Source organism: Trichosurus vulpecula, chromosome 7 (assembly GCF_011100635.1).
Source record: "Trichosurus vulpecula isolate mTriVul1 chromosome 7, mTriVul1.pri, whole genome shotgun sequence".
NCBI classification, from domain to species: Eukaryota; Metazoa; Chordata; class Mammalia; order Diprotodontia; family Phalangeridae; genus Trichosurus; species Trichosurus vulpecula.
The window spans coordinates 45,295,654-45,321,567 of NC_050579.1; the positions used below are offsets into that span (position 1 = coordinate 45,295,654).

The following is a 25,914-nucleotide window of genomic DNA, read 5'->3' on the forward strand; positions in this document are numbered from 1 at the left end:
ACCAAATTATACATTTTTGAGGAAAAGAAGGGTAACCTTCAACTCCTTTCCCTTCTCTTTCTGAAATGTCCCTCTCTACTCATCACTTGATATTAATTATTATTATTAATATTAAGTGATAAGTTCACCTCGAGATGAGGTAATGGGGGGAGGGGCAGATCGGGCACGTGGATTGAAAGGGGTCTGGTAAGAGCTTGGTGCAGTAGATGTCACTTAAGGGCTTTGTGACACTCACCCCTCTGTGGGCTTGTTTCCTTGTGTGTCATGGGAGATCACACTAGATGACCTCTAACATCCCTTTTGCTCCGCCTTGAATTAGAAGCCTTTGCACCTAAGCCTCTCAGTTGATGGGGAATGCATTAGGTACCCAGCCAACTATAGTGGGAGGAAGAAAGGCACATAAAATTAGAGCAAACCGAGTTACTTCTCTAAACTCTTGAGTTTTCATCATTTCCCTCATCATATACTTGGACCATCACCTTTTTTTCGTAAAAGGGTGTTTATTTCTTGGCACCCCAACCTCCTTCCTCCCACCCCCAAGAGATAAGGCTAAAATGAACAAAGGCCTACAACTAGGAAGCAAAATCCTAAAACCCCAGCTGCTTCCTTATGAACAAAGAGAAGGTAACATGAAGTTCAGGTGGGGGATTAAACAGCTTTATTAGATGAGTGTGAGGAAACGTCAGCACAAACGGGCAGCAGTAACTGAGTAACTGGGGGAAAGAGTGGAGAGCTCTCAAAGGTAGTGTGAAGAAGGTATTGATCTAATTTTATGCCCTCAAGGTACCTGAACCATTAAGAGACTGCTGGGCTGGTAATTTCCAAAGGGGTTGAAGCTGAGGTCCTTTGAGACTGAAGGTCATGGGATGGCCCTAAGAACAACAGGCCCCCCAACAATGTGGGACTGTCACAAACAGCAAAATAACATGTTAAAAGCTTGCTATTTGAGTGTTTTTTTCTTAGTGAACTTTCTGTATCCCTACCCAGGGTCTTAAGAACAAAGCTGAGGAAGGGAGGAGGAAAGAAAATCTAGCGGTTGAAGGGAGGGAAAGGCTTCCATTATTTCAGAATTTGCTCAAGTATTTTCACTTGGCTTCATTTTTCAACTTCTGTTGCCTCAGGGTTTAAGTCTTCATCCCTTATTTCTCTGTCTGGAAAGACACTTTATTGTTTGAAATGGGCTTTACCTTTTTTATAGCAGACAATCCCAAATAAAAATCCTAGAATTTTCAATGATTAGTGAGAAGGCCATCCATACTAACCAGCCTGGGGTAGAGAAGGAAAGGCTGGTAAACGTTTGGTCTATAAAGCTGGTAACAGTGGGGTCAAGAATCAATTTACTGCACCGCTCACTACCATACTGCTCCTTGACTGAGGCAGGTTGGTTTGTGCCTGCCCCCCAATCAGACTTGTTTTCTAAAGCTAGTCTCAGGAGAGAAAGGAATTTGGGTACCTAGGACCTTTTGTTTAAAGAACAATACCTCTTCCAAAGTGGTTTGAAGGACTTGGTAGGGAAGGGGAGGTGCCTGTGGGGGTACAATGCAGAGGAAAATAAATAACAATAAATAAATAGCCATTCCATGGAAGATTCTTTTAGCACCACCTCAACACAACGGAGGGGGGAAAGCAGGGCTAAAAAGAAGTGTAGATAGGAAGGAAGGGGCCAAAGAAAAAGAAAATACAGAAATGATGATAGGAAGAAAGATCTTAGCCTTAAATCAAGTCCAACTCAAAGGAGTGGATGCTGGCAATAGGGGCTCTCCAGAAGTTGAAGGTGCTGTACTCAAGCAGGGCATCACCTTCAGGACAATTCTTCTGCCCAGCTCCACTTGGCTCCTCCTTGGACAGTTTCCCACTGTTGTTGCCTCGGGTCTTATAAGTGGACATGTCCAGCAGACCCAGGCCCTCCAACTCGGACAGGTCCAGTTCAGGAATGGGCATCCTCCAGAAAAGGAAGGAGCTATACTGGCTGCTCACAGGGTCCCTCATGGCTCCCTGGGAAGGAATCACCAGTTAGTATACATACAGCAGAGAGTTTTCATGATGCTTCTGGCCTGTTCTCCTGTCCCTCCCTGGCTCAGAAACATGCAGTAACAGCTCCTGTGCTCCACCCATCCAATCTGACTTCAGTAATCCTCTTTCACCCTTTGCCTTTAACTGCTGTCTGTTCTTAGTGAACCATCTTAGAATGGTTCCCTACAACACCAACTCAACTCTCTACTCTGGTCCCTCTCTGTCCACAAACTCTCCACGGCCTTCAGATTGTGGTCACCATTATTCCTCACGTTCCTTGCCTTGAACTTTTCCTCACAATTAACTTTCTGCTTATCTATATTCTGTTCTCTTTGAAACAAAAAACTTGGAAAGGTTTTCTATACTTCCCAGTAATTCTCACTTTTCCCACGGTACTATATATTATAGCTAAGATTTATGTAGTGCCTTAAATTTGCGAAGCACTTAGTAATAGCACTTTTCATGAAGTATCTCATTTGATAATAAAAAACCCAAAAGGTTAAGCAAGACTGTCTACTACAATGATCTTCACTATTAGAGTATGTAATATTCTGCACTGTTAAAAGTACAAGATACTCTGTACCTGTCCTCTTTTAAGAGAGGGCTAGAATCTGTGAAGAGGTCACCCCATGCTGCACTCTTCTGTGTTCTCTTCTATTTATGGTATACAACACATACTGTTTTATATTATTCTCTGTTTCACAGGTTAATTTTTCCCCAACTAGATTATAAGATCCTTGAAGGTAGGAACCAGGTTTTAGAGTCTTTCCCTATGCAGTACTAGGCACGTAAGTATTCAGTGAATGAGGATGGTATGAAATTACCACTGCAAGCAAATAAACCTTTATTTTCTATCTCTGAATTGTGCTTTTTTTTTTTAACAGATTATACCCACCTCGAAAAGGTTTCCCTCCACCTCTCTACCATTCTCTTTGCTCCTTCTTCCCTTCTGAATCCTATGATAGAATCATCTCCTTCAGGAAGCCTTCATTATTTAATTTTGATCAGCTCCATACCTACCCTTCCAGCATTTCCCCCAAACCCATGTCTAGAATGCTATAAGAATATAGGACTAATATAAACTATGTGATATATAGAATTAGTTCTCTATCACATATGTAGAATACAATATGTAGAACTAGTTCTATATTATATAGTAAAATATAGTAAATACATGGAATTAGTTCTATATTATGTATGTAGAATGCAGTATATAAAATTAGTTGCATTTCATAGGCCTCATGTCTTTTAAAATGCTTTTTTAAATATATATCTCCATTTAAGCTCTGATGTTTTCTAAGATCAAGATACAGACCTCTCTATTTTCTAACAGTTGTACAGAGTTTAGCCCACAAAGATTAATCCATGATGTTAACTGACTTTTCACTTTAAAGTACCCATGTAGATTAACACCCCAAATCTGTCAGGCCATAGTTGATGTCTTAAATACCCGGCCCAGTTTTCCAGTTTTGCCCTCCCCTACACAAAAGCTGAACCCTAGATGATTTATTGACTGCTTTTTATTTCTTTTGCCCTTATTTCAGGTAATAGCTGAGGGCAGTAAAGGTGAATGACCAGAAATCCTGGGTAGAAGATTCAGTTATCAAATGGAGCTTTCGACGAGCTGATTGAATTCCCATCACTCTCCTCCCTAACCAGACTCATCCCACCCACACACTGCTGCCAAGCAGAACAAACCCCCACTATATCTTTGTACAGTCCTGGCAAGAGTGGAGGTGTAAGGTATTGACTAGAATGTCCAGAAGGGACAAGAAGATTCAACCCTTCCCATGAGAAGAAAGGCCTCTACTCTATGCTGTAAAAAATAATTCCCTGCAATAGTTCCCACCACCACTATAGACCTGTAAGTCTTTGCCTCTGTCCTAAATAGTGCAGAAATTTCCCTGAATAATGTGAAATTTCTGTACTGGAGTCTTAAAGGGAAAGTCCTTTGCTAGAATAGGGCTATGGAAGTCTTTGGCATAAGGCTGGATGGGATTTTTTAATGTTAACTGATCCTTGTTCTTTCTCTTTTTTAACTAGGCATGAACTCTAAAATAAACCCTACAAGCTGAGCATTAGTCAGCATGGAAGTTGCTTAAAAGAAAGGGAGGGTGAGGCAGGGAGGGCTGGCATAGCGTGGGGGAAGTATGTGGGAAAGGTGAGGTCATCATCCTGGGATATTCAGCTCTGCTCCACCTCAAAAACATTTGCAAAAAATATATGTACATGTACAAAAAGAGATACTTTCCATATATTTAACCCTGCAAAGGCTTGGGGCTAAGAAGTCCCAAGAAATAAACCCAGAAAGCAAAACAGTGGTACCAGGTTGGGTAAGTAGCCTCATCTGCAGTACATATTTTCCAAGTGTTGTATTACAATGCTTCCTTGAAGACAGGATTGATTATATTTTTCTCATATCTCCTACAAAACCTAATATAGTTCTAAGCTAATAGGCTTCTTAATACTTATTGGTTACTCATAATATAAACCCTCTACTTACAAACCCTAGTTATATCCTCTAAATAAGCAAGAACTATTTACTTAACTAGACTTATTTTTCTGAGTGTTAAAATATTCTCTATATGTGGGGAAAATATAAAAGACCATAAAGAGCAAGAAATAGATCCTAAGAGCTGCCTCCATTTTCCATTTCTCTGATGTAAATAAAAGCTGACTGAGCAGTCCTTACATGGGAGGCAGAACAGGAAATCTAATTTATTTTTGTGATTAAGTCAGGCAAAACATCTTTTTAAAAATATTTGCTTAGGATCTAAATCTAGATATGTCATTAACCCAGAAGCTCATACAGAGATAAACACACAAATATAAAGATCTAAATAAACAGGCAATAATTTGCAACAGAGAAACAAGCTAGGTCTACATATAGAATTTATCTGAATGACTGATGCTTAAAATGCCCTTCATAACAATGGCATACATTTTAATTCCATGTGAAATTCCATTCTAAACTATATCTGGAAAAAAAAAAAAAGAGCTTTTCCTTACTCCACCCAACGCCTTTTTACCCTAATCACCGCTTGGAAAGAAACTATAGCCTTCATTTTCAGTTATCTAGAATTTCAAGCAAAAGCGTATTTTGCCCTCAGTTATCTGGATAATTTCACATGTTCATACAAGCAAAGATTATCAGACATAGGGAGAGAAGAGATATAGGAATGTAGAAATACAAAGACAGAGACACACCCATTCACAGCTACACAAAGACTTGGTCACATCCAACCTTACTAAGACCTTATGTGTATCCTACTTCACCTCACAGGGTCTGTGTCATGATGTTACTCATGAAGGAAAAGTAATGGAAACCCTTCTATTATAAATACCCCATCCTCTCCCCAATCCTTTTTCCTGGACCTACTACCTTTCCCTCCTGACCTCTAAGCTGCAAATATACAATCCCTAGAAACTGGCTACCTTTCCCTGCTCTTGTATACTGCATTGAATTCAAATGATATTGTAGGATAGCTCCCCATCACAGAAGGCCTCACTTTCCCTACTTCTGCCTCTTTTCTATAGACAAAGGTTAAGACAAGGGAAGACTGATGTCCAGAGGATTGGAAGCTATTCCTACACACCTTCTATAAATCCTTCCTAGGGTGAATGCTGATTTCATGGAGAGCATAGACCTATCAGAGAAATACTGAAAGGATTTTTTTTAATGAGAAAAATAGATGAGTAATAATAAAATTTATCAATAGACTGAAAGATGAATATACCAACACATAATTAGAGATATTATTACATATTTAAAATAAATTGTAGGAAAAGAGTGTATATACACACAAAAATAGCTAGAAATAAGATTTGGAAAGGTTATTAAGTATATAGGCAAATATATCTATCTATAGCAGGAGATATGCAAATAGATGTGAAAATAAATATATGAATAAATATGATAAATCAATTCTATCAACTAACCATCTATTATCTAGAACACCCCCCCTTTTTTTTTTTTTGCCTTTTCTGTCCTCCCGGTGAATCTCCTGTCCAACCCATGATCCATCCCTGCAAAACAAGCTGGCTCTCTATTAATCCAAGCTATCTTTTCCCCTCAGCTCAGCTTACCAATGACCAATAGTTTGTGGGTTCCACGGATGGGTCAGGCTTCAGGAGGCTTGGGGCTGATGGATAAAGAGAAGGTTGCGGTTGAAGCTTTGTCTGCCTTGCTTTCACGCCTTTCTCTCTCTGACTGTGAGTCTGTCTCACTGTCTATTCAGTCTCCCCCTGCAATGCAGCCCCTCCTAAAGGGGCGGAAGGACTCCCCCGCTCCCCGCCCCCCTCCCTGCCTGGGCCTCTGACTCTGCTAATTCTCAATGATTCTAGGGGAAGAAAGAAGATAGGCCTGCTGGAGGTCCAGTCACAATATGTTAATTAACTCCCATTTCTCCCAGACAGCTGCTAATAGTGCATGAGTAACCAGTTTCTTATTCTTTGATTTATTTTTAGGTTTATGAGTTAAAATGTCTACATTACAGCACAAGTAGAGGGTAAAAAGGATGTTCCTCTCTTCCCCAACTTTAAGGAACACAGACATGAAATTGCTTTGAGATTCAGGGAAATCCTTTACTCTTTTTCAGCATTGTCATCTGTCAGAATTCCCTTCTCACACAACCCCAAGCTGGGAGGATCATTCAAAAAGAAATCTGTACCCATCCCTCCTAAGAGAAGGGCACACAGATGCTTGGGAAGGAGACGCAGAAGGAATAGGTAGGTCTGTGATGCATGAAGTTTCTAATGTCACTAATGTTTAATCTGCTTGTAGAAAGGGCAGAAATGTTCCTTTTGACCTTCAGTGAAGAACAAACACCTCCGTGTGACTCAGGGGATCACCACTTTCTCCTCCCCCTGGACAGGAGGGCAAAGAAGCTGGCCCACCTGGGCTCTCTGGCCCTCCTGCTTTTCCACAGCTGGGTGGGCTGGCCCCCAGAACTGCCCCTTCATCTCTCAGACGTGCATTCCCCAGTCTGTCCAGAGTGGGAGCTGCGGGACTGGCTGTAGAAAGGCGGATTTCGTAATCGAGTTGCTACCGTTTCCGCCATCAGCCAGCCCCACCTCTCTCCAGGCCCGCCCTCAGTTCCCCCACACCGCCTAGAAGAGAAAACCTTGAAGTCTCTGACGGGAGGACCCAGAGCTGGAGCCAAGAAGCCCCTCAATATCACCATCAAACATTTCAAGCTCCAGGAAAGGCAGGTCAGAGAGTTGGGACTTGGCTATCTCTGGTCTTTTGTCCACTCTGTGGAGGGAGGGGTGGGAAGGAGGGCCACCGGATGCTGATGGAAAGAGAGTCTGAGACTGGATGGATTTGAGGTGGCAGGGACTGTAGGGGAGGAGGAAACCCCCCCGTTTAATTGGCTCCCCCCAAGAAGAACTCTCCAAACCTAGGTTTAGTTGGTTCCTCACAATGAGAGCAGCCAAAGGACGGGAGCAGGGCAAGGGTGGGGAGTCAAGGGGTGAAGAAGTGGGGGTGGGGAGGGACTCCTCCCCCCCCCAACTAAGGCTGGTATTCTGGCGTGGGAGATTTAGATCAGGCACCTGGGTGGGGGAAGCTCGCATAAAGGCTGGGCAAGGTAAGGGGGAGCAGCCACTGAGGAGGAGGATGGTGGACTTCCGCCCACAAGTTTCAAGCCACAGGCCAGTGCGAGGTTTACCGAAAAGAGGTCCCTGAGAAGGGCTTCTGGGAATGCTGGAATGGAGCTCAAGGGAACAGCAGGATTCTGTGTTTATTTGGGGGACCCCTCCAGGAGGCCTGTGGGGTACAGTGCTGCCACAAACCCCCAAACTCGGTACATTGTGGGGCTGGGTCTTGCTTGAGCCTGTCACTTGACTGAAAACCTGGGGTCCTGTCCCCCTTACTTGGCCCTTCACCCCCTCCTTATTCTAGGGCCTTTCCAGGAAGAGGTCGAAGTGTTGTACCCAAAGCCAGAGCTTCCCCTTTCTCTCCCCCCCTTTTCCTTTCTCTCCAGCTGCTTCTTGTGAAGGCTTGTCAAGCAGCGGGAGCGAGCCGGAGGCCGGGTGCTGGGAGGCCGTGGGACCGGGAAAACCGGTTTGGGGCCAGTATAGGACCAGGGAACAGAGCACCTCCTGCCTCCCTCTAGATTTCTTTCCCCATAAAATCTCAGCCCCATCAAGCCCGGGCTGTGGATCTCAAGGTTTGGGGGACTAGAGGGCAAGATCACCTTGGGTCTTGAATTCCTAGGATAAACATTGGCTAGGCTGCCACAGCTTTTTCCTTTCACATGAAGGAGAGAGATTGGAAGCCAGGACCCTTAGTGCTCTGTGACCTTGAGCAGAAGTTGTCTTGCTCCTTTCACTTTCCCTCTTTAAGAACAAGTGAGGAGCTGGAGGTCTCCTTGACTGTCTGGAAGTCCCCTCCCACAATCTACCCCCATCCCTCTTGCTGGGTTCAAAGCCACTCCTCCCCCCCCCCCCCCACTCTCTCTATATGGATGGGAAAGCCTAGAGACTCCTCCTCTGGAGCTCTACAGCCTTGGGCTCCATTCTCCCGAGAGGCCCACCCTTTGCAGCTCTGTCTGCCGCCACTCTAGCTGCCTGCCTGCTTCCTTTTCTGCTTCTGATGTTGTTCCCCTTCCCCCCAACCACAGTCACCCAGGCCTGACCTCCCCATAGCCCCACTTCCACAAAAGATGGCCACCTGGGCTGGAGGGGGGGTGGGGACAGGGGCAGGGATAGGCAGGGTCATGAGGTTTCTCCTTTGAACCTCAAGAGCCTAAAGATTCTAAAGTCTTGAAGAACGGAATTTCCTGGTCACTTCTTAGCATCATTCGTCTGCTGGTGCCAAGTCCCATACACACTCTCCCTCCCCCCAGTTCTGGCCAGGTCCCTGGAAGAAGGAACAGAAGGATCCTTGTTCCCTCTGTCGCCACCCCCTTCTCCCCCCCTCCTCATCTACCTCTGTCCACTCAGCTTCCCGGGAGAGTCCAGTCTTAACATAGACTGCCTTGGATGGGGGTGGGGGGGGGAATTTCCTCCGATTCTTCATTGTTTTGTCCATTTCCCCCTTGACCTCTTCCACCCACTGTTACCACTGAGACAAATCCTATGATTGACTGCCCAGCAGACCACAGGTTCCTCTCCCTCTCCCATCCCCAAACCCATGTTTGTCTCTCCTAGCGTATGTCCTTTGTCTGGTCCTCCTTCAGCTGTAGAAGAGGAAACCCCAGCTACTGTTCTCTTCCTACTTGTGTCTCACTCAGTTTCCTATATGTTTATGTTCCCATTTCACTGCTGTTAATCTGAGTTTTCAATAGGGGGGCGTCCAAGAGCCAGATTAATGAGGAGGCAAGTCCCTTGGTATAATAAATAATCACGTATAAGCTTTAAAGTTAAAAAGTCCTTTTCTTGTAACCTTCTAAGAATAGGTTGTACATGTATTATCATTACCATTTTACAGATCAGGAGATGGGCTTCGTGAGATTAAGTGACTCACCCATGTATACACAGCTAGTAAGGGTGAAAACCAGGATTCTCACCCTGGTGTCCACCAGCTTCCAAATCCAGATACCTTGGGTATCTATGTGCGGCAGGACAACTTGGGCCTAGTAGGTCCCTAATAAATGTTTAATTAATTGGAAATATATTTTGATAAATACATGCATAAAATAGACTTAATTTGGAATATAAAGGCTCCCCTTCCTTCTTGGATCCCGATTAGGGCAATGACTTGAGAAAAAAGGGACTTGACATGTCCTGCCTCTGTGCTGCCATCCATCGCGCAGGTCATCCCTCATGCTAGGAGTGCCTTCCCTCCTCATCTCCTCCATTTGAAATGCTATCCCTTGAAGGCCCCTCCTTTCTCTATCAAGCCTTTCCCGGTCCACTCAAACTCACCTTCTCTGCTAAGGAAAAGGGAGATAGTAATACTTGTATTCTGCATCTCACAGGGCTCCTGTGAGGAAAATACTTTGTATACCTTCATTCAATATATTCATGTGAACTATAATCTGTCCTTTGCTCCTATTCAATTTAATTCAATAACAATTTAGTAATCACTTATGTGCCAAACACTGCTAAGTATAGGAGGTATATAAAGAGAAAATGGAATAGTCCTTGCCTTTGAGGAGCTTGCACTCTACTGAGGGAAAGCAATAAATCACAGATAAGTAAATGCAAAAGATAATTTTGAGGCAGGGCTTGGGTATAGACCAACAACAAAGAAAACCGAGAAAATCCTCATGTAGTAGATAGGCTTAGAATTTCAAGAGAAGGGGAAGACAGAGACTGAGACAGGAGATGGAATATAATGTACAGAGAACATGTTCCAAGAAGGCCAGTTTGGCTGGATTGTAGAATCTTGAAAGGGAGTGATATGGAATGGGTCTCAGAAGATCTGTGGAAGTCAGATTGTAAAGGACTTTAAATGCCAAATGAGAATTCATCTTTTGTTCTAGAAGCAATAGGGAGACACTGGAGCCTCTGGAGGTCAGTAGAGACATAGTCATACTGTATTTTGTGTCATACCTAATCAATTGTAATTACTTAAGGGTAAGTACTGTTATTTTCCCATCCTTGTGTCTCCAGCGCCTAGCATAGTGCTTGGCATCTAGTAGGCACTGAGTAAGTGCTTATTGAATAAATGAATTGTAACAAACATTGAATCAGAATGTCACGATGTTACAGATACTGAAGATCATCAAGCACTTTGAATAGCAGTGGATATGACTTTTAGTCTGGTGTTAAGCATCTGGTTGTTGAGTGTTGCCTGGCTAGACGATGAAGCAGCTGAGGGTGCTGGTGGAGAGGAACAGGATGGGTCAAGACTGGAGAGAGGCAGGGTCTTGTGGAGAATGTTATAGAATAGAGTGTCACACAAGAGAGGATGGAGAGACTGGGCCTAAAAGCCTTCTTGGGACAGGGGACACGCATATAGACAACATGCATATATCTCCATACCATCTATACAATGAAACATGGTCACAAAAATACATACAAACAAGTACAGAACATAGAAACAAAAATGTAGATACACACACACACACACACACACACACACATACACACATACACATACATACATACATACATAGATCCACACATCCTTGACTTTATTTTTCAAGGTCAGGTAATGGAGGAATTATGCCAAAGTGTCCTTGGGGAAATGAAGGAGGAAATCATTTTAATTTAACGAACATTTATTGTACCAACTATGTTCAAGGCATTATACTAGGCTTTGGAATACAAAGATAAACCATATAATTCTCTTGTCTCAAGGAGTTTAAAATCTAATTGGGGATGGGGGATAGAGCACGGACATGATAAATTAGTATAACACAAGGTAGAATATGATGGGGCAGGGGAATCTCTGGACAAAGTGCTCAAAGAAAGTCTAAGTAGGGAGTGTTCACTTTTATCTAAAGGAATCAGAGATTTCAGGGAGGCCATGGACCTGAGTCAGGCCCTGAAGAGAAAGATTTCATCAGGCAGAGATGAGGAGGAAGTTCTAAGCATGGGGGTTGTCCTACTGTAATGTAGGAAGATGAAAAGGTATGTAATGTGACTGGAAAACAGCTAATTAATAGGCCTATGTTGGACTGGAGTGTAGAATGCAAAAAAAAATAAAAGAGTAGTATGAAATAAAGCAGGAAATCAGATTGCAGAAGAATTTAATTGTCAGGATGAATTTTTTTTTTCATTCTGTGGCTAATAGGGAAATACTTTAATTGGAGAAAATGAAGGATGAGCAAAGGCAGTGAATAAGGGAAGAAGTCTAATTTGTTAGGAAGACTTCTCTGAAGTCTGCTTGTCATCTCTCTTGCTATAGTCTAAGTCTCTTAGACAAGGCCTGATTTGTTTATATAGAAATTTGAGTGATGGGGGTGAGGGGAGAGGGGCAAAGTTATGAGGAGGGACAAGACAGAGCAGAAATGGTGTTGGTAGGGAAGGAAACTTGTTAGAGGTAGGGGCCCTGTTGGTGAGAAGAAGAAACCACTATTTCCTCTTCACTTCTAAGTTATTTATCTGCACCTCCTCTTCCGCCCCCACCTCAGGGAGAGACAGCTGAAGCTTGCAACACTCCCCAACTTAGATTAGGTCTGCTCTTCTTCCCATCGGTCCCCTTCTCCTCCTATCTTTCCCCCAGCACCCCAAATCTCTTTTCTTATCCCTTCACCCTTTTAATGCCCCTTACTTTCCATCACTGTCACCTCTTTACCTGAGGGTTATGAAGCAGGTAGGCCCTGAAGGAGGAAAAGAGAAGTGTTGGAATGAGGGTGGGGTGAGCAGGAGGAAGAAGCTGGGGAGATGTTTTTGGCATTGGGGAAAGGGGTCCTCAAGGGGAGAGTTGTACTTACTAACCTTGACTTCTTTACCTCCTTCTCTCTTCCAGGTCTCCAAGTTTTTAAAAAGATAGAACTTTCTGCCCCATCCGTTCTACTCTCTTCCTTCCTAGTCTCCCATGGTCTGAGGCACTGACTACTTGAAGGTCCTCAGGATTCTACTTTCTCAAGTCCATCTGACTGATTCCTATTGTTTGTCAATCCCCGGAGGAGAATAAGGGGAAAGAGGGGGTCTCCAAAGAAGGAAGACCAAGGGACCAGAAAAGTTGCCCTCTGGGGCCTCGGGCAGGGGGACAAAACTGGAACCATCAGGGAACATGAGTGAGTTTTGGCACAAACTGGGCTGCTGTGTGGTAGAGAAACCCCAGCCGGTGAGTCTCTCTCTTCTCTCTCCCTCACCCTACCCCTGTCACATACCTTATACTCCACACACCTACCAGGTTCTGTCTTCTTTAAGGCCCACTTTCTTTTCTGCCAGGATAGTATCGCAGAGGCAGATAGTACATGAAGCAAGGCTAAAAAATGCCCACCAGTCCTGGGTGAACAGGGAGGGGTCAGTGCTAGGCAACCAGCCCCGTTGTTTCCTCACCAACCAGAGTGACTGAAGCTGATTCAGCATCTGCTCTATAGACCACTCCCCCAGGTCTTTTTCTTTCACCTTACTGTCTACCCAGGACAGTGCTTCTTCAGTTCTTGTCCCTTTCCCTAGTACATTTGTTTGCCCCTCTCCCCCTGGTCTTATAGAGGAAAAGATCTTTCCTCCCTAGAGGATTCTGGTTTCATGTCCCTCTTTCCCAGCTCTGGCTGACAGTCTTTACTCTTAATCACTCTACCCTTTCCCAGCAGAAGAAGAAGAGAAGGCGGATTGACCGGACCATGATTGGAGAACCTATGAATTTTGTTCATCTAACACACATTGGCTCTGGAGAGATGGGGGCAGGAGATGGACTATCCATGGTAAATTAGAGAAAAGAGGAAGGCTTGGAATGGGGGCCTAATCAGGAACCGTTTTCTTGTACTGAAGACTGAGGCTATTGCCTGGGGATTGTGAAAAGGAATTCTCCAAAGTTTATTTCAAAAACATGGTTTTGAAAGTCAAATAAAATGGGTGTAAAAAAAGTTATAAAAATATAAAGCATTATACAAATGCAGAACATTATTAGGAATACATGCTTACAGGAGACCTAGGGATAAAATAGCAAGGGAAGCTTGGGATATCTCCTTTCCAGACAAAACAACTGTCTGTGTGGGGAGTTGAGGCACAGAAGGGTTAATATAATTCTCTAAGATGCCTTTTCCTCATAGACAGGTGCTGTACAAGAGCAAATGAGATCCAAGGGAAACCGGGACAGGCCGTGGAGCAGCTCCAGGGGCTTATAGCTCTAAGGGAGATGGTGAGTGAAGGAGAAAGAAACCCTGCACCCAGCACCTACATCATTCTCTAGCTTTTCAGTCCTGAGCTTATGGCCCATTTTGGAACTTAATGGGAGAGGAAAAAAATGTGAGTGAAGTCCTACAGTAAGAGAAGTCCAGCAGCTAGGAGAAGACTGATTAAAAGAAACACAAGTGAGTGACAGCAATGTGGAGACTGAAAGAGGTAGAAATTCAGAAAGCAAAATCATCAGAGACATACAGTCTATTCAGTTCCAACATTCGTTAAGCTCTACTATGTTGGAAATAGTCACAATCATAGTCTTTCCTGAGTAGGTCTTTCCCTTCCTCCTAGGTCCTCAGTCTGCTTTAAGCCTGACCATTCCACTCTTTTCTTACTCAGGTTTTGCCATCTTGGAATCCCCAGTCCTGTGCTCAGCTAAGAAGAAATGCTGCCCCTTCCTGAACCAATGACCCCAGGATCTTCCCTTCTGTCTTCCCTATCAGTGTCTAAAAGGGCTTGGGAGACTGGACTCCCCACTATACCACCCTGGTCAAGCCCCTCCTGGAGATGGGGTCAAGGCAGCAGGACTGACCAAATGACCACTGGCTAGCCAGCTCTAGCCTTGGATACCCAACTGACCTGAGATAGGAGCCCTTACACCCACCCCTGGGAGGAACCAAGGGTGAAGTCTAGGTTCCTTAATGATGGTCTGGGCTCTGGGCTGCTCTTTAACTTGGACCTGTAACTTAGGAATCCTCTTCTTGGAGTATATGGGTTGCATTGCCAAAGCTAAGGCCAGCTTTGCTGATTGCTACCTACATCCACAACCTCTCCAGCTCCCTTCCTGGACTGAAAGCAAATTTCAGGCAAGGGGCTGGGGAAGACAACCACCTACTTCTCTCATTTTCCCCCTTTGGACTCTAGCTCCTCAGCTCACAGCATTTCAGCATCTATCTCTGAATACCTAGGGCCTTTTAACCCTGGTTTCTATAGCATTAGTATCTCCCCACCAATTATCCCCTCCCCCACCTTTTTTTTTTTAATTAAAAAGTTAATTTAAGACCAGTTCTCTTAATTACTCCCCACCCATGCCAGGATCCATCACAATGCCCAATACATCTGTCTCAGGATTGGGAATTGGGAGAAACCGCCTGTGTGCTAGACATTTGTCCTTCTGTCAAATCCTCAGGATCAGGCTTGACCTCCATTGACCTCCCCTGCTGGCACAGGTGAGGGAAAGAATGGAGAAAGGTGGTGGGACCTGGGACTACAGAAGGAAGTTATACCTCAGGGAGGACCTCCTGGAGAAAGATTAAGGGCTACCTTGGAATTCTTAGGCGGAAACCTCATGAATACGGTTGCTTGGGGGCAGGGTTCTGCTCAGACTATAAATCCTAGCAGATTTGAGGTTTGAGAATGTGTTTTTCTTCCCAAGTAATTTTCTTCCTCAAATTCTGGCCCATCTTAGAGTCTCTGCAGCTGGGCTGCGGACAGACATGGAGTCCCTTGTAGCCAGGGTTAGCAAGATTCTACACCTTTCCAAGCCATGCAACTTCATTTTACTATCTGTATGTGTGTGTATCCAATGTTTCTGTGATTGGTGTATGTTTGTGTGATGTAGTTATTCTTGCTAATTGGAAGAGAGGTCCCAGAGGACTAAGACCTTAGTAGAGTACCCTGGGATGGGAAGGGCCAGTGCAGCGGTGAAAACTCCATATGTTGTTCCCCTTCTGTGCAATACCAGACCCAGGTAAGGGTTAGGATGAATTCTGAGAAGCCCCCCACCTGACAAAAGGGGCCAATCTTGTGTGAAAGAGCAAAGCCGTGGGTGTCTTGATACCTCCAAGCTTTCTTTGGTATTCTCTGCTTTATTCCCTTTCTGGAGGGGTAGGGAACTAGATTGAGGAAGGCATAAGCCAAACCTAAACCTGACCCTCCACTCAACCAAGGAAAGCAGGCAAGGAGTTCTCTGGCTCCGTGGTCACCCGCGTGGCAAGAAGGAGGCACTAAGTGAGGAACTTTTAGGAGCATGTGATCTGAGACTCTGAGTCTTCCATCTTTGTAAGTACTTTGCCTCCATCTACCCTGACTGGGGCCCTTGTTTTTCAAAACTTTGCTCTTTCTACTTTTTTACTGTCTCTTTAGATCAATGGTTGACATAGCACAATAATTCCCTAGCTCACTCTTGGTTCATCTTTCTGGTGGTTTTGAGGGGTAGCCTGGGTTCTACCCTGAAAGCTGAGTAGAAACTTGGTTCTGGAACGGTGAGGTACTGTCTGGTCAGCTGGGTCTGTGAACATTGTTGGTTTTCATCTCTAGTCTTGGGCCACACTCCTTTTTTTCTTCCCTTTTGAGATCTCTTACCATTGGCCTTCCTTTTTATGGAACTCACTTGATGTTACTTATGCCTTCCCCATCACTTCTACCAACTTCCAAAGGTGATTGGGGTGGGTTTGAGAGTCTTAATTTATCAAAAACACACAAAAAAACTGCCAGACTGTTAAATACATTTTTTCAAATAAAAAAATTCTCCAGCAAAAAGCTTCATAAGAATCTTTCTTTGTAGGGTTTTATGGGGATAGGGAGGCGAGGGAATGTTGTATTTGGGTGGGCAGAATGAGGAGGTTCTTGGCTTGCATTGTGAGTATAGGAGGGGGTGTACCAAAGATGGATATAACCAAATCGGGCTCTTTCCCTGCAGGGTCTTGATTCCTTGACTCTCCTGCTCTCTACTTCTTCCCTTCCTTTGACTTAAGATTGACTTCGATTCAGACATTGGAAAGAAGGAAGAAAATAAATATTTCAGGTTACAACGTGGGAGTAGTGAGCAGGGGAGGAAACCTGTATGGAAATTACTGATGCTTTTTTTTGGGAGGAGGTATGTCTCCAGCCTTTTCTAGGCCCAACCACCCCTTTGATGAGATAAAAAATCAAAAGGTTCTGTTTTTTTTTTTTTAATAAACAGCCTTTATTACTTTACAAAAGATATCCATAGGATGTGGAAAGTTAGAAGTGGGAGTGGAAGGAGGAAAGGGTGCTGACACCCCCTCCTCTTCCTCTGGGGCTGGACATAGACATGGCCATCACCTCTGGTTTCTCTTTATCTAGGCAGGGAAGAGAAAGGGGGAAATTACAATCACATTTGTATATTATCCCTTCCCCTTGACTTGTCCTCCACTTACCATTCTATTGATACTGCCCTCCCTAACCACAGCACTACCTACAACCACCTTACAAGATAATGTCTTGGGTTTAAGTACTGGGGAAAATACAAAGCTTTGAAACATTCCACTCCTACTTAGAATACAAGGGAATCTACTTAATTTATGCTTTATACTCTCATTGGACATTTACAGGTATGTAAAGAGACCCATTAAGGGGGAGAGATAGGAATGAATAGGCAGGGACAGAGACAAATGTATACGTTTACAGGACGTTATCCTTATACTGAAAAATCATCCTACTCCTCAAATAAAGGAATTATGCTAGTCAGTGTAAAATACATCATTACCCAGTCAGTAGGTGCTGTTTGAACTGCTCTAGCCAACAAATTGATAAATCATTGATCCATCCACATCTAATTATCAATGGGTCAGTTTCCATTTATTAAGGATTAATCTGTACAATGATTGCTTTGAATAATCTCAGTCATTTTTGATAACAAAATGGCCAACAAAGATTGGTCAGAGAACAATCAAGAGTTGTTTGATGAGAAATTATTAGCTAGTACCTAAATATGTTGATTTCAATGACTGGCACATAATGATAAATCAAATATTGATATAAAACTAGTAACAACCATGGATCTGATAAATCATTAGAGGAGGGGCTGTCTTCTTGGAATCCCCAGTGCTTTGCTCATAGCAAGTGCTTAATAATAAATGCCTCATTCATTTCTTCATTTATCCCTAATGCTCACCCTTTTCTCCTTAGTCACCAGAGATTGGAGTCCTACCCAAACTTCTTCTAGCCCCTCTCGGACTTGCTTCCAAAATGTCGTTTCGTTGACGGTGTTTTCTGGACTCTCCAATGGGTTCAGGGAAGCCCGGTAGTTGCAGGCACCAGGGGTGGAAGAGCAAGAGACGTAGTCTGAGGGACATTCGTTCTTCTCCTGGTTACAGTGGCAGCGGGCATAAGTGCAGGGCTGGCGCTGGGTCTGCAGGCGACTCAGGGACCCAGATCGAAGACGCCCAGTGAAACCCAAAAACTTTCCTCCCCGAACTCGGCTCATGGTACCCGTGGGGCAATGACATTCCCACGGGCCCCAAGGTAGCATCATCAGGTGCATCTCTGGCGGAGGAACTGGACCTGTGTCAGAAAACTCCTGTTCGGATGGTAGCTGCTGCGGCTTATAGGCCCCGAGACTGGGGCTGGGGAAAAATCCCGAGCTGTTACTCCTGGGCCCCGGGCCCAGACCCTGGCTTGCCTGCTCAGGAGCCTTGAGGTGCAATTGCTCCTGCACTGGCCCTTGTGTGGACGCTGGCGCCTGCACCAGCACCAGCACCTGCTCCTGTGCTTTGGTCTGCGGCGGCGGCGGCGGCTGCTGCCCCTCCAAGTGCAGTTGTATCTGCGGCTGCTCCTGAATCTGTTGGTGCTCCTGCGCCTGCTGTGGCTGCTGCTCTACTGACTGCACCTGAATCTGCTGGGGCTCCTTCGCCTGAGGCAGCTCCTGCACCAGAATCCGCTGTGGCTCCTCCACCTGAAGCAGCTCGTGCTTCTGCTCCTTATTCTCAATTTGCTGCCGCTGCTGCTCCTGCTCTTCCTCCTGCACCAGCTCGTGCACTGGAATACGTTGCTGGCCCTTCACCTGTTTCTGTACCTGAATCTGCGCCCGTTCTCTCGCCTTCGGCTGCGCCAGCCCCTGCGCATGCACTTGAATCCGCGGCTGCTCTTTCGCCTTAGCCTGCGCCTGCACCTGAATCTGCTGCTGTTCCTTCGCCTTAGGCTGCTCCAGCCCCTGCGCCTGTTCCTTCACCTTCGGCTGCGCCAGCCCCTGCGCATGCACTTGAATTCGCGGCTGCTCTTTCGCCTTCGGCTGCTCCAGCCCCTGCACCTGCACCTGAATCTGCTCCAGCTTATATCCCAGGCTCCGACTTTGCTCTAACCCTCCAGCTTCCTCTTGCTTTTGGCCCTCTTCCTCCTGTCTTTGCCTCTGCTCCTCAAGCCCCTGCATCTGGTCTTGAGTCTCTTCCCGCCCTTGTTCTTCTCCCTCTCGCTCCTCTTGCGGTTCATCCTCCTCTGTCTCCTGAATCTCGCCCTGTTCTTGGTTCTGCTCCTGCTCGATATTCTGCGCTTGACCCTGATCCTGCCCTGGGTCTCTGGAATGCTTCTTTTGCTCTTCTTTCTGGTTAAGTTCTTGGTCCTGGTCTTCCTTATCCTCCTGCGCTAGGTCCTCGTCATTTTCTTGGTCTTCCTTCTGCTGCTCATCCCCATCTAGCTCCTGGCTCTCCTCCAGGCTCTGTTCTTCCTCGTTCCCCGATACTGAAGACACCGAGTCTTCCAAGAGCGCGGCGGCAGCAGGGACAGCCAGTTTGTCTTCTTCCTTTTCCTCTGGATTTATCGTTTTCCCGACCAAACCAGGTTCATCCCTTTTCACGATATTGGGCCAGAACTTGTTCGGGATCCTTGCCGTGACTGCGTCCCCTTCACTGCCACCAGCCCAATCCGCTTCGGGCTGGCTCTGGACAAGGACCCTGGCTTTTACCTCCCTGGCCCCCAGGATCAGCCACAGGGCCCAAAGCAACGCGCGGCCGGTGGGGATCATTGGGAGGACCGCTTTACAAGCAGCCTGGAGGGGAAGAGATGGGAGGGGAGGGGAGGGAAGGGGCAGGGGCTCAGCTTCTTTCTCCCTCCCTCCCGTTTCGTTCCGGACTCCCGGGTTCGTTTGAACTGAGGGGAAGTCCGGCAGCTCGTGACGCTTCCCCTGGGGCGTTGCATGGAAACAAAGAGACCCTGCAATAGAACTCCCACCCCCACCCCAACCCATATCATCTCCGTCTCCGCTTTCTCTGCTTCCTCCTCCTCCTCCTGAGTACCCCTTCTCCACAAGAAATGCGTTGCAGGTAGGACCGGTAGGCAAAGAGATTGTGACTGTCACTGAGATGGGAACTGGGGAGGTTTCCTTCACAAAATTGAGTCCTTTCTCGTAACTTAATTTATTAAACTGCAGTTGCACAGAAGAATCGAGATATGAAGGCACTGAGACAGGCAGAAAGGCAGCTCAGACAGCTCGCTGTGCCTAACACATAGTCACCGGCACAACCGGGCTGCGGGCGTGAAATCCGAACCTGCCTTTTCAGCCCAGCCCTTGGGCTTAAATGTAAAGGGCAAAGTCGCTATAATGGTTGGAGTTGAGGATTCCCTGAATCCCACGAGTCTGAGAAGTGAAAACACCTGGATGAGCTGGAAAGCAAAATCCCAAAAGGGTGAACGGGTTAGGGGAGAGAGAAAGACAGACCCAGAGACAGAGAGAGGTTGTGTGTATAAATTCAGGAGGTTCAGTAGTTGGAGAGCAGTCTCCTTCCTTGGTTCTAGGGCCCACTATCCAATTCAGACATCGGTGTTAGGTCCCTCCAGAGCCATGCAGATCCTTGTCCAGCCTAGGTTGTAGGGAGAGAGAAAGGACAAAGAGCACCATATTGAGGTCTACCTTGGGTGAAGGAATGGATTTAGTAAACAGTTGTTGGAATCCTTTCTACTTTTCCCTTCTTTACATAAAATCTGCCCTCTCAAAACTATGGCCACTCTCTCCCACATTGTGTGTGCTGGATTTTGGTTTCAAATGGGGCTCTCTGTGTTAATCTTCCCCACCCCCACTTAATAGTATTTTATTTTTCCAATTACATATAAAGATAGTTTTCAACACTCACTTTTAATAAGATTTTGGTTTCCAAAATTTTCTCCCTCCCCACCCCTCTCCCCAAGATACCAAGTAATCTGATAGAGGTTATACATGTACCATCATATTAAAATATATTTCCACATTAGTCATGTTACTACCTGTGTAATCTCAATCAAGCCACCCACATCTCTAAACTTTACCTCCCTCCTCAATAAAGAGAGAGGAGATGACATTTGAGGTCCCTTCTAGTTGTAAATCTGTGATCCCATGATCTTTGTCCCTCCCCTCTTTCCAAACTCACCTCAAGAGAGCCTTCTCTTCTAACCCTAGCCCTTTCTCTCCCTGGGATTTTACCCAGCCTTATATGCAACATATTTGCATGGACCAAATACAGAGAATTCCTAAGTCATTTTCTTATGAGTGCTGTATCTCCCAGTTAAGTATTAAGTGTGAAGTTCTGAAGGTAAGAACTGGGTTTTTCATTTCTTATCTCTCCACATACGTCTGCTTGTCTGTTTCTCCCCTCTCCCACCCCAGGAGTCCCAGAACTCACTGTCTGACAGCATCAGGGATGTGGATATGTTCCAAGGAGATGAGCTGGCCCAGCTCTCCTAGACTGTCCAGAAAACGAATCTTTCTGCTAAACTTGGAACTCAGGGTAGAGGAAAGGTCATGTGTATTTAAGATTAGAGAAGCGGCTCTCATACATCTTCACAGAAGACAAAGGTAATCAGTGGCTAGTTGGAACAGGGAAGAATGGTTACAGCCAGAAAGGATGAGGGGAAGGTGGGAAATCTGAGTGTGGGCCTTGAATTTGAGAAAGAGAGGGAAGGGGCACTGGATCTGAGGAGCAGGATGCCTGTACCCCCCCCCCCCCCCAGGTAAATACCTGATAAAAGGCCGGAGCATCACCAGAAATGCCTTCACATACCATGTGGCATGTACAACCACCACTGCACGAAGATTTTTTCGGAGTCTGAAGCAAAAAGTGTGGGATCATCACATTCTTTTTCTTAATCTGAGCTCCAAGCCCAGATGGAGGTTTTCTCTGTATCTTCTTGATACTCCCTTTAAACATCCATTTGCAGTCATCCATTAGGAATTTCCCTTTGAGGTCTAACCCTCATCCTTCTAGCTGAGGCCTGAGGCCCTCCTTTTTTTCTGTCTCTCATGCCCTCCTCATTCTGAAGAACTTCCTGAAATGCTCTCTGTCCCTGATCCAATCCAACTTGGGGACACAGGCCTTCAGCTTCCTTTTCTCTGGACTCCTCTATCTGTAGTTTCCTAGTTTCTTCCTCATTCTTGTGGCTCCTTTGCTCCCTCTTACATTCTTTCTATTCCACAGAGTTCTTGTACAAGAACTCCAGGTGGCACATATTCAGTGAACAGAGGAGAGCAAGAAGAGCTGAGGGATAAAGGAAACATGGGCAGGGACAGAGCAAAAATAAAGGAGAGGAGGGATATAGGGGGAAAGGGAAAGGAAGAAGGGGAAAGGAAGAGAGAGAAAAGTATGGAGGAAAATAGAGAGAGACCAAGGGAGGAGAAAGGAATGAGATTAGAGAAGAAGGAAGGGGGCGAGGAAAAGCCGGCAACAACGATCTTTGCCAAGTTTCTCACCGACGGTCCAGGGTACGGTAACATTGGCGGATCCAACTCACAGGGGGGACCTGGGCTCGGCTTGTGCCTCCGCTCAGGTGAACAAGCAGGTAATTCTCAGCTACTAGTAATTCTAGGGTCCCCACTATGTACCTGAGGGTGGAATTGGGGGTGGGGGGAATGAAAAGGAGAAAACGGGGTGACAGTGATTACAGATTATGTTACAGGTCTTCCTGACGACTTTTCCCCTCCCTCCTTCAGTCTACTCTCCCGACAGTTTTTCAGGTTTCCCTCCTCACCTAAACAGGTGCTCCATGACATAACTGTAGTTAGGGATGCTGCTTCTGGGTAGGTAGCAGGAAGCAAAAAGGACAACAGCATTGAGGCCATCACCATGGTAACCTGGGGAGGCCAAGATTAGGGGCAGGAAGGAAAAGCCAATTAGTGAAGTTGAGAGAAACAGCCTGAGAGCAAACCAAGAGGGAAAGAGATAGGGGGTTAGGAAGTTGGACTGAGAGTCACCAGCTCAAATACTATTAATTATAGGGAACTCAACTCCTATATTTGTCCTTCTGTCATTTATTACCTCCATGAGACAGGACCTTCTTATAGGGTTCAATGACTGTCATATCCACTCGAAGCTCTCGATTTCCTGTTCGAAACACTTTCCACCGATGACCATCCTCCCCAGCCACATCCCACACACAGCTCTGGCCCAGTCTTTCAGCTGCTTCACTTGCCCCTAGGCCCTCTGTTTGGGGTAGCTCATCTAGAGAGATAGGAATAGGTTAGAAGAATTCACACCTCATCACTCTTGGGTGTAACAGAAGCACAAGAACCATGACCACTAGGTTATACTCCCATTCATCTCCCTATCACCCTACTTCAACCCTTTTTCCCCAATTCCCAGTAAATATAGCCAGCTTGTACCCACAGTGGGGATAACTGGTGGCCTTGTTCCATTTGGGGACACATGCCTCAAATGAAAGTCCTTTTCAGCTCCTAGATACTTAATTTTTATATGCCCACTAATTACTTTTATGGCCCCTTTGATATAAAGGTCTTGCAAATACATGCACATATAAAATATGTATGTATGTACATCTGTGTGCATAACATATAAATTTGTAGGTACATTATATTTAAATACATTAAAAATGCACAGATACACACATTCCTGGTAATATTAGCCCCACCCATTGCCTTATTAGCTCTGTTCCCATACTGACCTACCACTTTTATCCCCATTTTTAGGATCAAAATACTTAGTTAGAAGACAGCTTAAGGATTCTTAGGTTGGTCCCCTCTGAGGCCTAGAGAGAGGGCCTCAAATTGAGGTCTTCTGACTCCAAATCCAGTACAATTTTTATTGAACTTTTTTAACTTAATTTTTATCTCATTGGCAAGGAATATGCGTCAGACTAGCTCTTTACTAGTTAGTCTTTTAGTTCACAGAATTTAAAAGAGAGAAGGAACTCTAGGGGCCATCTGGTCCAACCTCTACCAAAAAAAAAATCCCTTCTAGAACATTCCAGCCTCTGCTTGAAGACCACCAATGGGGGAACCAACTACTTTCTTGAACAGTTCATTTCACTTGGATAATTCATGACTTAGATCAATCCTATTAACTTCAAATGATTATTTTGCAGCTCTACTAGCTATGCCCCTTACACACTTATTAACTACACCTTTACCCCCACTGGCCCCTTGCCCTGTTAATCATGCCTCCCAAATTGTCTCCCACTTTATTAGCCCTGTTATTCTACCCTGATCCATTCATTCCCCCAGTCCTGTTATTCTAGCTTAGTTCTTAGCCTCAGTTCTTACCTTCCCATTCAAATTCGTGCCCGCTGTCCAGCTGTTCTGAGTCTGAGGGTGTCTCCAAATCATCCACATCTAGGTCAGAGCTACCATGTGGGGAAGAAGGTGTGGAGTGGGTGGGAGAGACTTCTTTATCTCCTGTGTCCTCCTCCAAGCTCAGCTGGAGCTCTGGGGCTGAAAGGCGCTTCCGCATGTGACGCCTGCCACATAGTGCTAAAGTGTTTAAGGGACCTGGGGCAACAGGGAGAAGAGAACTGAAGAGAGGAAAAAGGTAAATTAAACAGCCTCGGAACAGCAAGGGAGAGGGAGGGGGGTAGAACTGATGAGAGGAACGAGAGAGAAGGAAAACTGGGCAAGTGCTGAGGATGGAAAAGGGAGGCACACCCTCCCCATAGTAAAAACTAGGGCTTGGTACTCAGCTCTGATCTTACTCACCCATCTGGGTACCTTCTCTATTGTCCTCTGGATCTTCAGAGGAATTGATCTCCTCAGGGAGAAGTCTGGGATGTGGGAAATTAATTAGTTGAAGAGAGCAGGAAGAAACTGGGAATAGGGTGCTCAGTCCTGCTCTTCCCACCGCAACTTTGCTCTTTCTGTCTCCCCACCTATGCTCCCAGGGCTTCCTGATTCTCTCTTGTATACATCCCAACTCCACTTTCTTTTCCCCATCCTCTCACCGGGGGAACTCTTCATCTTGCCATTCTTCCTTCAATTCCACCTCCCCAAACCTCAGTGATGGTCCCAGCTCTTCTGCTTCCACATCCTCTCCAGTCCTGAGACCATTGCCAAGGTACAAAGGAATTGAGAAGTAGTTAGTTGGGTAGCATTACTCTTGGAGTAATAGGAAATAGCAAAGGGCACAAACCAGCAGACCTGAATGACAATCCAGCCAGATGTCTCTTCCCACCCTCTAGGTGAAACAGCTTATCCCTACTCTTTGGTTTTGGGGACAGAAACAGGAAAGAGTATGACTTGAATACCTTACACCTCTCTAACTCAGCTTCCCCACCTGCCAAGTTAGGTAGAGAGGTAGTCCACATTGCAACTGGCCTGAATCCAGGACCTACCCAGTTGTTTGTTACCTTACAGCTGAGGAAGATGACAACCAGTCAGGCCTGCCCTTCCCCAACCTTTTGTGGGGTGGGGCCAGGGAAATCAAGCTATAGGTTAACCTCAACTAGGAACAAGAAAACAGTCAAGAAGCTCCTGGTCTGGGTTTCCTGATTTTGGAGAGAGTGGATTAGAACTAAAAGTACGGATAGTCACCATGTTCTCCCATTTTGCCCAAGGAACTCTTCTGGGGCCCTTTCTATCCATCTGTCTCTACTTTCTATTTAAAACTATCCCTGTTTTTTGCCAAAAGTAGTGACTTTGTCCCATCTCCATGAAACCACCCTGAGCTTTGGCTTATGAGCCAAATTAATGGGGCTTAAAGAGATGCCCCCTCAAGAACAATGACACCAGGTTTTCAAGAGGCAGCCAGGTGAGAGGGGAAGGCCCAGCACTTACCCAAGATCTCTTGATTCCTGTAAAGTTTCCATCTTCACAAGTCTCTCTGCTCTCTAAACATCTAAGACAAGGAGTGGGGGGGCGAAGTTCCTCGTCCCCTCTTCCCTCTTGTGCTGCTGTCTCAGTGACTGCTCTTATGGCCTCCAGAGGAGGAGGTAGAGAGAGGGAAGTAAACTCATCTTCAAACAGGTTTTGCCACCTCCCCTCCCAAAGAGGCTTGCCCAAAGAAAATCTGCCTCTTTATGCAGGGGTGTGGGGAGTGGGTGGGCGGGAAGAGGATGCTCTGGTTCCCAGACTAGATTTCCAGGGGATAGGTAGTTTAGGGTAGAATGAAAGAGAATCTGTGTGTGTTTCCCCTTTCTCTCCTAGCTCCTTGGCCCTCTGGCAGTGCTTAAGAGAAAGTATCTCCTTATGCCCCTCTCCTCAGTCCCACAACTGATTTGATT

The 25,914-nt window shown here is 45.6% G+C and overlaps 4 protein-coding genes across 6 annotated transcripts; 1 reads left to right on the plus strand and 3 right to left on the minus strand.

Annotated features, from left to right (window-relative positions):
• Nucleotides 1-1,713: 1,713 nt before the first annotated feature.
• On the minus strand, nucleotides 1,714-6,949 carry MLLT11 (MLLT11 transcription factor 7 cofactor). The gene is made up of 3 exons (XM_036766106.1): nucleotides 6,910-6,949; nucleotides 6,100-6,155; nucleotides 1,714-1,995 (listed from the first exon to the last, which is right to left on the minus strand). Exon 3 carries the CDS (start codon nucleotides 1,987-1,989, stop codon nucleotides 1,714-1,716), a length of 276 nt encoding a protein of 91 aa, XP_036622001.1. The 5' UTR covers nucleotides 1,990-1,995; nucleotides 6,100-6,155; nucleotides 6,910-6,949.
• A 112-nt stretch (nucleotides 6,950-7,061) lies between these two features.
• CDC42SE1 (CDC42 small effector 1) lies at nucleotides 7,062-16,249 on the plus strand. Of its 2 annotated transcripts, none has more exons than XR_005010912.1 (5): nucleotides 7,062-7,224; nucleotides 12,377-12,697; nucleotides 13,170-13,283; nucleotides 13,632-13,720; nucleotides 14,101-16,249. XR_005010912.1 is itself a non-coding variant. In XM_036767969.1 (5 exons), exons 2-4 carry the CDS (start codon nucleotides 12,644-12,646, stop codon nucleotides 13,704-13,706), a joined length of 240 nt encoding a protein of 79 aa, XP_036623864.1. In that variant the 5' UTR covers nucleotides 7,077-7,224; nucleotides 12,377-12,643; the 3' UTR covers nucleotides 13,707-13,720; nucleotides 14,101-16,232. The 2 variants fall into 2 exon arrangements, 1 of the variants encoding a protein (XP_036623864.1); XM_036767969.1 differs by having other exon boundaries at nucleotides 7,077-7,224; nucleotides 13,173-13,283; nucleotides 14,101-16,232.
• Nucleotides 16,250-16,667: 418 nt separating this feature from the next.
• C7H1orf56 (chromosome 7 C1orf56 homolog) lies at nucleotides 16,668-19,465 on the minus strand. Its single transcript, XM_036768174.1, has one exon. The coding sequence runs from the start codon at nucleotides 19,463-19,465 to the stop codon at nucleotides 17,600-17,602; it is 1,866 nt and encodes a 621-aa protein (XP_036624069.1). The 3' UTR covers nucleotides 16,668-17,599.
• Nucleotides 19,466-19,707: 242 nt separating this feature from the next.
• On the minus strand, nucleotides 19,708-25,500 carry BNIPL (BCL2 interacting protein like). 2 transcript variants are annotated; one of them, XM_036766500.1, is made up of 11 exons: nucleotides 25,469-25,500; nucleotides 24,867-24,869; nucleotides 24,637-24,732; nucleotides 24,395-24,459; nucleotides 23,966-24,190; nucleotides 22,725-22,907; nucleotides 22,438-22,540; nucleotides 22,160-22,291; nucleotides 21,432-21,518; nucleotides 21,096-21,194; nucleotides 19,708-20,300 (listed from the first exon to the last, which is right to left on the minus strand). In XM_036766500.1, the coding sequence occupies exons 1-11, from the start codon at nucleotides 25,498-25,500 to the stop codon at nucleotides 20,264-20,266; spliced, it is 1,062 nt and encodes a 353-aa protein (XP_036622395.1). In that variant the 3' UTR covers nucleotides 19,708-20,263. The 2 variants fall into 2 exon arrangements, with proteins under 2 accessions (XP_036622395.1, XP_036622394.1); XM_036766499.1 differs by lacking the exon at nucleotides 24,867-24,869.
• Nucleotides 25,501-25,914: the final 414 nt, after the last annotated feature.